At 34.8% G+C, this 11100-nt stretch overlaps 1 protein-coding gene across 2 annotated transcripts; it reads left to right on the forward strand.

The window, feature by feature from the left end:
- The first annotated feature begins 527 nt into the window (after positions 1 to 527).
- LOC111409111 lies at positions 528 to 8697 on the forward strand. Of its 2 annotated transcripts, none has more exons than XM_023039050.1 (13): positions 528 to 779; positions 1508 to 2008; positions 3203 to 3528; positions 3637 to 3729; positions 3843 to 3933; positions 4442 to 4535; positions 6116 to 6213; positions 6407 to 6476; positions 6811 to 6905; positions 7215 to 7331; positions 7473 to 7549; positions 7717 to 7761; positions 7849 to 8697. In XM_023039050.1, exons 2-13 carry the CDS (start codon positions 1685 to 1687, stop codon positions 8351 to 8353), a joined length of 1935 nt encoding a protein of 644 aa, XP_022894818.1. In that variant the 5' UTR covers positions 528 to 779; positions 1508 to 1684; the 3' UTR covers positions 8354 to 8697. The 2 variants fall into 2 exon arrangements, with proteins under 2 accessions (XP_022894818.1, XP_022894817.1); XM_023039049.1 differs by having other exon boundaries at positions 529 to 1116.
- The last annotated feature ends 2403 nt before the right edge of the window (positions 8698 to 11100 follow it).

Consider the following 11100-nt stretch of genomic DNA (forward strand, 5'->3'; position numbering starts at 1 on the left):
GAAAAAAAAAAAGGAAATAAATTCAAAGAAAGGACATCCCTTCAAATCAAATTCTTCTCTCTACTATTTTTTATCTTTGGCGGATGCTAGAAGTACATAGAAACCTCCATAATGGACACTATTATGGAGGCCCCTATGTACAAAAAGATTAATCCTTTATCTTTAAAATAATGCTATTTGCAGTCGTTCACTACAGCAGTCGTCCTACGTGGCACACATATGACAGATGATTATTTGATGCATTAATGAATAAAAAAACTACCACATTAATGTATCAAATAATCACTTGTCATGTGTATGCCACGTAGGATGACTGTCACAGTGAACAACTGCGAATAGCATTACTCTTATCTTTAATTACAATTTTGGAAGTTGACTTCGTGATAGTAATTGGCAAAAAATCTCTTAAAATGGAAAAAAAAGTTGGTTTAATAGTCAAAATCAATCAAAATCAGGAACACTAGAAATCACATAGTCTTCACCACTATGTTTTCTCCGGCTTATTCAAGGTTCAAACTTATCACTTTCAAGGGAGAAAATTAATGTCGAAAAAGTTAAAAGCGGTAAAAATTATGAGTAGATTCTTGTCTCCATGGTTACCATAATTCCACTGCAAAGAGTTTTCACATACTTTGAGGGTTTTTTACCAGGCAGATACGTACACTATATAGAGAGAGAGAGAGAGACAAAGAAAGTGCTGGTTTCTCTCTCTACTCTCTACCCTGGTTCTCGATTTGGATTGACAGAGTCAGCGGCACCACTACTATACTACTTTTAAGGTGAATAAACTGTTCTTGATTAGCTTCAGAGATCCCTGTGGGTTGAGAGATGACCCCACGCTACCCCACTCCATGGAAGATTTTCTCCACTCCATATGTTCATTTCTACTCTTGTAGATATAAAGATACAAACATGTATATATACTAGCTCTCTTTTTCTTTTTCTTTTTTCCCTTTTTTTCTTCGTGGTTTTTTCCCATCCAACTCATCATCATATGATTGACAATCTCACTTCTCTCTCTTCATCTGTCTTGTGTTCTTGTTGAACTGAAAGAGACATAAAAATCTTTTCTTTTTATTTCATAGATCCAAGTCATCATCTTAATCTCTAGTACTGGTAAGTAACCTTTTTCTATATAGTTTTCAAGCACATATTAATATTTTAATTTTCTTTAATGTTGTTTTTGGATTTAGATTTGTGGAATCAAAGTTTCGATTTTTTACTTAATTTATTTAATGGGTTGTGCTCCCATTGTGCAATTTGTGCTATTATTGGATTGTGACTGTGAGTTTAATTCTTTGTCATTTTGGGTTGCCCTTATGCTAATGATTTACGCTATTGGTTTGACTTATCTTTACATTGTAATTATTGCTGTGAGTGACTTGTGACATTCTTTGTCTTGTTTTTATTCTGTGTAGTTTTGCTCATAAGTTACTATTAAGTTCTTATTGTTTACATACGGTATTGCTCTAATTTATGATTGCTGCTCCTCAATCTTGTTTTTCAGTATTAGTCAGCTGGATTAGTTGTGGATTGACACTGGTAATTTTTTGGTGGAAGCCTGGTGTAAGAGCAGGCTCGATTATCAGTATCCCGATTTACTGATTAAGGGTGGCTTTTATTAACGAGAATTTGAAGGTTGTTTATTTGATTAGCTCATGAAGTAGAAATCTTCATAGACACAATGGGTGGACTTTGCTTGAGAAGGTCCACCGATGATGGTGCATTGGCTGGTACATTCCCGCATGTCAATGGGCACTTCAGTTATGGTTCTGGATTAGTTTATCAGTCTAGTGGGTTTGATGTACGAGAAAATAGCAGTTCGGTGGAAGCCCCATCTAAGGTATCTACAGATAAGCAACTGAGAGAACCGATTTCATTCCCTGAGCTGAATGCTATTTCTCATGCCACAAACATTGATGATATCAACGATGGAATCCCTCGTTTGTCTCGGGCTTTATCGAATAAATCTAGATCAACAAGGTCAAAGCAAGTGGCAATTGCAAAGGTAAGTCCGCTGTGGATTTTGTTTAACGCTTGCTTCTTTTTGTGCCTGTTAGTTTGCCTTGGGATATTGCCGCAATTTGTTGGTTCATATGCATTTAATAACGTATCAGCTCATGTGGAGTTACAAGAAAGTATAGCAAGCCAACACTTTCACAATTTTGACACAAATCTTCAATGTTATCCTTCACATTTTGGGATGAGTAGTTTCTGGGTCATAACAAATTAGAAACTAAGTTTAAATAACTGACCACAAAAATTGAAAGTAATTATGTAAAAAAATTTTAGATCATCAAACTTCCTGTTAAATATGCTTCTTACTCCTGTAAATATGACTTTGGTTTAGCATGATAGACAAAGAGATCCATTATACGCCTTTCTTTCTCTCCCTTCCGTGACTCCTCAAATCCTTTCCTTTATTTGAACTTCTTATTTTGAAAAGAAAAAAGATAAATGCGATAGAAGCAATTGTGAAATGCTAAGATGCTGGAGTTAGAGGAATAATTGTATTGATGCAGATTAATATTTCTCTGTGATGTGTGGATAATTGAGACAGAAGCTCAATCCAACTTAAAAATCGCAATTTAAAGGTGTTTGGAACTTATTTTCTTATCTATGAAGAAAAGAAAGATTATCAGGAGAAATTTTCTGTATTTCCCAAGTCAGACACTTTTTCTGTGGCAAAGTACGCAGTTCATTCGTGGTTCTCCACTAGATTTTCCATTACTGTCTTTATTGTTAATCAATTAGGTCTGTTTTTCTCTAGGTTTCCTTTTGTATCTTTAAGGAAATAAGGAGTTCTGTTAGGTCTTATATATATATTATTTATTTATTTTTATTTTTGTATCCACTGGTAGAGCAGCAATTGTAGTATCAAATTGGTTACAAAGATGATAAAGATATGGGATGTGGGAAGATACACGTGTTCAACAATATCACCTTTTCTGTTTACGTTCTAGCTCGATGAAATTGGATCTAATGCATGCCAGTGAAAGATTATTTAAACAAATTTGAAAATGCATAATTTATATACTAGGATGATGAAATGTATCGAAATGTGTTTCTGTTTCATATCTGAAATTGTGCATAATTTACACTGTGCCAATTATTCTTGAATGACATTTGGTACTTAATGAATTTCAATGACTTTCTACTACTGCTAAAGGGAAATTACACTTAATCTGATATTTTGTCTCAGGTGTCTGAAGTGAGTTCACTGTTGGGCAGAGTGGGTACCACTGGGATTGGGAAAGCAGTGGATGTGTTGGATACACTTGGTAGTAGCATGACTAATTTGAACCTCAGCAGTGGATTTGCAGCTGGGATGGCTACAAAAGGGATTAAAATCTCGATTTTGGCATTTGAAGTTGCAAATACAATTGTCAAAGGTGTCAATTTGATACACTCCCTTTCAAAGGATAACACTAGACATTTAAAGGAGGTGGTACTCCCTTCTGAAGGCGTGCAAAGCTTAATATCAAAAGATTTGGATGAACTCCAGAGAATTGCAGCAGCTGACAAGAGGTGTAGCTGTAGAAACAGTTAAATCTATTATGAAATATCTGCTCATATGATATTGTCATGGTATATGTAATGATGAGTTGAGGCTTATTTTGTTTATGAGTGTATCAGGGATGAATTGAAAGTCTTTTCGGGAGAAGTAGTCCGCTTTGGAAATCGTTGTAAAGATCCTCAGTGGCACCACTTGGACCGTTATTTTGAGAAGTAATTGCTAACATCCTTTTTTTTCCCCTTCTCTTTCTGCTGGCACTCTATGTGCTTGTTAATACATGAAATAAGCTTTTCATTTCATTTTTAGTTGTCTATTTTGATATTAGGTTGGAATTTGATTTCATACCACATAAACAATTGAAAGAAGAAGCTGAAACGGTGATACAACAATTGATGACTTTTGTTCAGTACACTGCTGTAAGTGTTTGCATTATTGGAAGTTCATTTTTCTACTTTTCAACTCATTGAGTTGGTTAGAGTTAATATTGCAAGATTTCTTTTCTATCTTTATTTTGATTTTGGTCATCATATATTGAGGTTCTTGTATTATACGGATTTCACAGGGAGTGATGAGAAGCAAATGTTAGAAGGTGAAGTGGTTAAAGATTTGAGAACACATGAATTGGCTGTCTCTTGAATTTAAGAGTGAACCAAATTTAAGTGAACAAAGATTTGATTTTTTTTCCCTTTTTGTTTGAGAAATTGAAGACCCAGAATATTCATACTTTTACTTTTGTACAAATATTTGTCTGTGTGCTTTTGTTGTTTGTGGCTAAAATCTAGAAACTGCCGTATATAATTTATCAATTCATTATGTTTTCTGTTTTGAAACTGCGACGATGTTTTACATACAGAACTGCACCTTACGTTAGTGCTATATCATTGAGCTTTGATTTAGAGGATATCTAATATGTTTAAATTGCAGGAGCTGTACCATGAAATGCATGCATTAGACAGATTCGAGCAAGACTATCGCCATAAGGTTCAAGAAGAGGATAACTCGAATACTTCACAGAAAGGTAGTTATTTTCATTTATTAACTGGTAATATTTTTGTTATCTTAATGTTCATTTTGGTGTTTTTTTAACATCTTATTCTTCTATGAATAATTTGTGATTAACAGCGATGTTTGAGAGATTACACAAATTGTTTCCATAATACAGTTGAATAGGTGAAAAACAAGGCAAAGTTTTTGTTTTTAGATTTAGAAGTTAGAGCTGCCCAGGAATTGTTATCATAGTTTAGTTTTCTGCTAGACCTGACAGCAACTTTAGGGAAAGTAACACCTGAGGTCCCCCGTCGCCCACCTTAGCATAATGCAAACTCAGGTCCCCTTCTTCATCTTCTATTTTTTTTCCCCCGGCATTTGAGTCTCTAACCTTTCAATTTTGTAGAACTTGGGGACCTTGGTCGTACTTTTCCTGCAATTTTATATAGGTTCAGTATACTGGGGACGTTCCCTGTTCAATTCTTTATTCCCAATTATCTCACCTTTCATTCTGCATCAATTTTTAGGGCTGAAGGATCCCCTTTTTCTTGGAGTTTGCATATTTTTAAAATGATAATTGAGAGCCTAACTCCCAAGACTAACAACAATTTTTTCTGCTTTTCCTTTTTTTTTCTTCATCTGCTTTTGATTGCGATTGTTGGCTTGAACTTCAGAAATTTTGATTCATTAATAAATGGACCATATTTTTTCCATGCACTAAAATACTGAATTTCATGAACTTCTCTGTTAAAGACCTTCACTTGGAAGGTCATGATTTCGTTAGAGGAAAAGGCTTATAATGGCCTTTGGCCCTGAAGAAGATTACCTTCTAAAGCGTGTTCAATATGTGGGAAGAGCGGGAATCTGAGTCCCATTTCTTCTTGCATTGAAACTTCTCCTAGTTAAACTTTTTTTGGTCAATCATTTGTTCCTCCACCTATAGTCTGGCATGTGCTTATCGAGCATATGGCCCAGCGAATCCGTGAAATCAATTAAGCTCTACATCTTTTGGGCAGTATTGGTATTCAGAGATCAATCAATATAATTACTTTACTAGCAGACGTGTGGAAAGGAGACAGCTCTCTTTTAGCACTTGAAAGTCGAAAGTAGACGGTTCTACTTTTGAAATGAGAGAATACATTTTCTTTTATCCTCAAGGTAAATTTTGTTTAGGTATTTGTCCCTCGCTAACTCATGGCGGATGGTCTACCACAGACGATATAAAAATTTATTTATGATGGCTTCTCTTATTTTTTTTGATAGTAATACTAAAAATCTTTGTCTATATCATTTGGTGACCTTTTATTTCTTTCTCTGCCTTATCCGTATTGGTATAAAATTTTGATGAGGTCTACTACATTTCTTTCCTTTGGTATGCATCAAATTATGATAGCTGGTATATTCAGTAACTTTCAAGTTGCTTATTGTATAAAATTTTGATAAGGTCTACTACATTTTTTTTCCCTTTGGTCTGCATCAATTTATGATAGCTGGTAAAATTATTAACTTTCAATTTGTTTATTTATGTTATTCTTCTTCTTCTTCTTCTTCTATCTCTCTCTCTCTCTCTCTCTCTCTATTTTTAATTGTTTTATCTTTGCTAATGTGAAGGTGACAGCCTTGCAATATTGCGGGCAGAACTGAAGAATCAAAAGAAACATGTAAAGAGTCTGAAAAAGAAATCCCTCTGGTCCAGGATTTTGGAGGAGGTAGTCAATACTTCTGTTTTTATGTGATGCTGAATGTAGACTAGGCTTTTTATATTAGAATAGTGACTTTTAATTTTTACATGCAACTGGAGACAAGGTTATGTTCTGTAGAATGAATGTTTATTTGTTTGTTGTCACTATAAATCTTTATTTTTCGACCAAGCTAATTTCTGTTATGTCTCTTTATGTTAAGGTAATGGAGAAGCTTGTAGACATCGTCCATTTTCTAAATTTGGAGATCCGTATGGCATTTGGTAGCTCTGGTAATCATCCAAAATTTTCAATATAGTTTAAACAGTATGCTCGTCTTTTTATGTCCTTGACACTATTTTTTCCTTCTTCAATATGTGCTTTTCCATTTTGAGTTCTTGTGATTTATCTTCTCCTCTTTTAGTGGTCCTTGTTCTCTTAATATTCTAATCCCTTGTTCATCTTATAACTAAAAAGATGGTGTAAAATGGTTCTTATTTTTATTTCTTTTTCATGCTTCATAAATATAACTATATGCAGTTCAGTGTTCGAATAGTCCAGTAATTCCTGGTTCGATTATTTAATAAAAAATGTGTATTTTTTTTGTTCGTTGGGCGACTATTGCAGATGGAGATAGGCCAATAAAAAACCACCAGCAGAAGTTGGGATCTGCTGGCCTTGCACTGCACTATGCAACTATCATTACCCAAATAGATACACTGGTGACTTCGTCGTCCTTGTTTTAATTTCAATTTTATCAGTGAATTTCACTTCTCGTAGGTGCACTGCTCTCTTTCTTTTGTTTTACTTGCTTGATGCCATGAATTTAATTTTCTTAAGTTGATTCGATCTTTGTACATTTTCTCAATTAAAATGATATCCCAGATAAGTATGAGATACTTCACTAAATTTAGGGAGTTCTTCTTCTTCTTCTTCTTACAATTATTATTATCATTATTATTATTATTATTTATTTATTTATTATTATTATTTTTTTCCCCTTCTGATTTACTATCTTTCTTGGTAATCAGGTAACCCGATCAAGTTCGGTGCCACCAAGTACAAGAGATGCTTTATACCATGGCCTGCCACCAGGTATAAAGTCTGCTCTGCATAGCAAATTAAAATCTTTTCAGCTCAAGGAAGAGGTACTACTTTTCGTCTGAACCATTTCATCATTAGAGAACCATATTCTATTGTGTGATCAATTTTTTCTTCAATGATTTCCATTTCGTTGATTATGATCTTACGCTTGTTTATTTAATAAAAATAATTTTTTACTTATGTAGATGACTGTTCCACAAATCAAAGGGGAATTGGAGAAAACTCTTCAGTGGCTTGTCCCTATGGCCACCAACACAACAAAGTAAAGTGACTCTCCCTGTAAACTACTCTTTATAGGCGTGGATTGTTTTTAATAACAATATTTATTATTTACAACTTTGCCTTTCATGATTTTTATTTTTATTTCATCAAATCTCCCTATGAACATTTACCCATACACGTTGACAATGTGGCGTGACTCAAAAACAGGGCCCACCATGGTTTCGGTTGGGTTGGAGAATGGGCAAATACAGGGTGAGTTCGATTCTTTTGGTGCTTGTTCTTCGCCGATATTATTTTTCTTTTTATCATAGTATTATTTTAGTAACTGGTTATATGCAGGTCTGAGTTGAGCCGAGCTGCCCTGCCTGATTTACTTCGGATAGAAACACTCCATCACGCAGATAAGGAGAAAACAGAAGCTTACATTCTTGATTTGGCAGTGTTGCTTCATCATCTTATCAGCCAATCGAGGGCTGCTAATGTTGGATTTAGATCTCCGGTAAAATCCCCAGTTCGCTTCCCTAACCAGAAGACAGTTCAGTTGTCGACAGACAAGCCGAGCTCGCCATCTTCTGCTGCTTTAACAGTTGAGGACCACGAGATGCTCCGAGACGTAAGCAAAAGAAAACTGACACCTGGAATAAGTAAGAGTCAGGAATTCGATACTGCAAAAACGAGATTTTGCAAGCACCACAGGCTGAGTAAAAGTAATAGTCATTCCCCAACAAGTGAAACCAAGAAAGATCCTTTCCCTATTAGAAGGCCATCTTCTGTTCCCATCATTAACTTCGACATTGACCGGATCAAAGCGCTGGACGTCATTGATCGAGTGGACACAATTTAAAGATCACAAGAAAATGTTCCATTATCCGTCACCCGAAGAGCTTGTTGTCTTCACCGGTCATTTAACCGGGATAAAAAATCACGGCTGGATTATGTTGTTTGTTGAAGATTAAGAATTGTCTTTGTTTACTGTTTTGCTTGTGAATTTGAGAAATGAAATGAGTTGGGGTGGGGAGAATATTGATTGCTTGGAAAGAGTACTTAGGCATTAGTTTTAATTAGTATGTGTACAGAATGCTCTTATAGTTTTCCTAATAATTATCGTTCCTTTTTAGGTTTTGGTCTGTTCTCTTCAGAATCTTTGTAATGTAGGATTATGATTAATGTCATCATGTCTTGATTCTCGTTCTTCTCTTTTAATGTTAGTTTCCTAAATGTTTTGCGCAAAAGTTTATATGGAAGCATATGATTGAGTAGTGATTATTAGTCACGTATTGAACAATGATATGCCACATTGACACATTTGGACTCCACTAATTTAGCTCGAAACGTGGGTCGTGTTAGTAACCTCAAGTTTCAAGACCGCTAATTCAACTCGAGTTGGGTCGTGCTAATTACCTTTTGAACATCCAAACATCACGTTTCAAGTCTATTACTTTAATTCAAGACGAGTAGTGTTAATTAGTCATTCATTGCACATTGACACGTCACACTTTGAGTCCACTAATTTAACTCAACACGGGCTATTTTAGTCAACTCACGTTTCAAGACCACCACTAATTGATCAACTTGAGATGGGTTGTGTTGGTCACTTTCTGAACATAGACATGTCGTGTTTCGAGTCCTCTACGTCAACACGAGATGAGTCGTATTTATTAACTAGTCACCTCGGCATATCATATTTTGAGTACACTAATTTAACTAGATATGGGTTGTGACACACTTCAACCAATCCGTTTTGTCAATTGAAATGTTTGAGTATATATAAGTTAATTCATACTTGTTTAATTATTGTGCATTAATTAATGGCAAAAAATGTTAGCATAGTTTGTCTAATTATATTCGAATTAATAATTATGTTCTCTAGCAACAATATTGTGTAATACATAAATTATAGTGCTTGCATATCCATCATTTGAGTCTTAACATTTTTCCAAGTATTGCATATATATCCTATTAGGCTGCAAATAGTTGTTAGAATCAATATAATTATAATGCTATTTGTATATTTCATTAGTTTCAAGGTGTGATAGCACTCTCAAAGACAAAACAGTTTTGACTTTGGAGGAGAGTACGAGATTTAGTAGCAGCCAGTGATAAAGTGGCTTTGTTAACTATTCAATTAAATTTTTTGCAAAGATTGAATTGATTTCTTGTCAGTGTTGCGGAAGCTCGTTTCAAAATCTTCGAAAATGTAATTTTCAGACTTAGTTTCACGTTATCTTTCTCAACTAAACAACCAATCTAAACGGCTCCGACCTACTAGTATATTTACTTCGATTGCTTCTTAAGGCAATATGTTAGACCGGACCAATCTAGAGGTATGTAAACGTACCACTTTAGGCCACCACTATTCGTCCTAAAGCCTCTAGCAACTACGACAATCAACCAAACAGATCAATTCCCAAATGCACAAAGGGCAAAATCATCCAAATTTCCCTGTATAACTTGAAATAAAAAAGTAACATCGTCAAAATATTAGAGATGATGTTAGAAACAAACTACCTGAAGACACTGTCTCTAGAAACTGCCTCACGCATCGGCTACCCTGATGCATCTCCACTTGCACGTCATGCTAATGGTCTCTGATTCACCAATCCGTCACTAGATTGGTCGAAAAACAAGGAAACATATCCGATTTTTCAACATTTTTTGGACAAATTTTTCGATCTAGTTTTTACTTCGATTCTGCCCTTTTTCTGGTCAAGTTTGGTCAAATTTTTTAGTCAAATCCACTATCTTAAAGTTTGGATATCAATTGTTGAGGAAGATCACTCCAAGATCTTCAAAACGATAATTTATAGGCTCAGTTTCACGTTACATTTTTTTAACAAATAACTAATCGAAACGGCTCCAACCCGCAATCAATATATTTACCTCAGTTGCTTCTCAATCTCACCTACAAAGGATGAGATAACCGTGTTGATTTGCAAACCATAAAGGCATAGAAAAATAATGGAAGGCATAAGAGAGAGGCCAAAGACGCAAAAGAATCCATCGATTTTCCCTTACAAAGCAGCCAATTTATCACAGCAAAGGGCAGCCATGATTTTTCTCTTTTCACACAAATCACACACTAAAAAAGGGCCATGGTAAACATCGTATATATAGGAATATGTTAAGCTTTATTTGGACCATAAAAGGGGTTAAATGGGTTAAGATCCAAGAGCAGTCCAATAGGTAAATATACATGGGCGGTAAGCAACATTAATTTCTTAAACTACTTCCAACGGTCCATGTTATATTTAGGTTGTGTCTTTAGACTTGATTGTTAGTAATCAATTCATCATTGGTCAAGACCTATGAAAATATATTCAGACGATTTACATTATTGCTCGAGATTTATTTGATATCAACCCAATTGTAAGCATCTACTTAACAAAAAGTATGTATTATATATGAGATTCAATTGCAATTAGTGGTCAAGTGTGTCTTTGCTAGCTATATGAGAGTCAATTCATTAAAATGAAGAGACCGATTGTTCCATCTTTGATATCACGTTGCTTTACACTGTTTTTATTTTTATTTCTATAACAAACAATTAACCTTCTAGTGTCTAATGCTTAGGAAGCATCTAGATTCTTGTTT

This window comes from Olea europaea, chromosome 14 (genome assembly GCF_002742605.1).
Source record: "Olea europaea var. sylvestris chromosome 14, O_europaea_v1, whole genome shotgun sequence".
NCBI lineage: Eukaryota > Viridiplantae > Streptophyta > Magnoliopsida > Lamiales > Oleaceae > Olea > Olea europaea.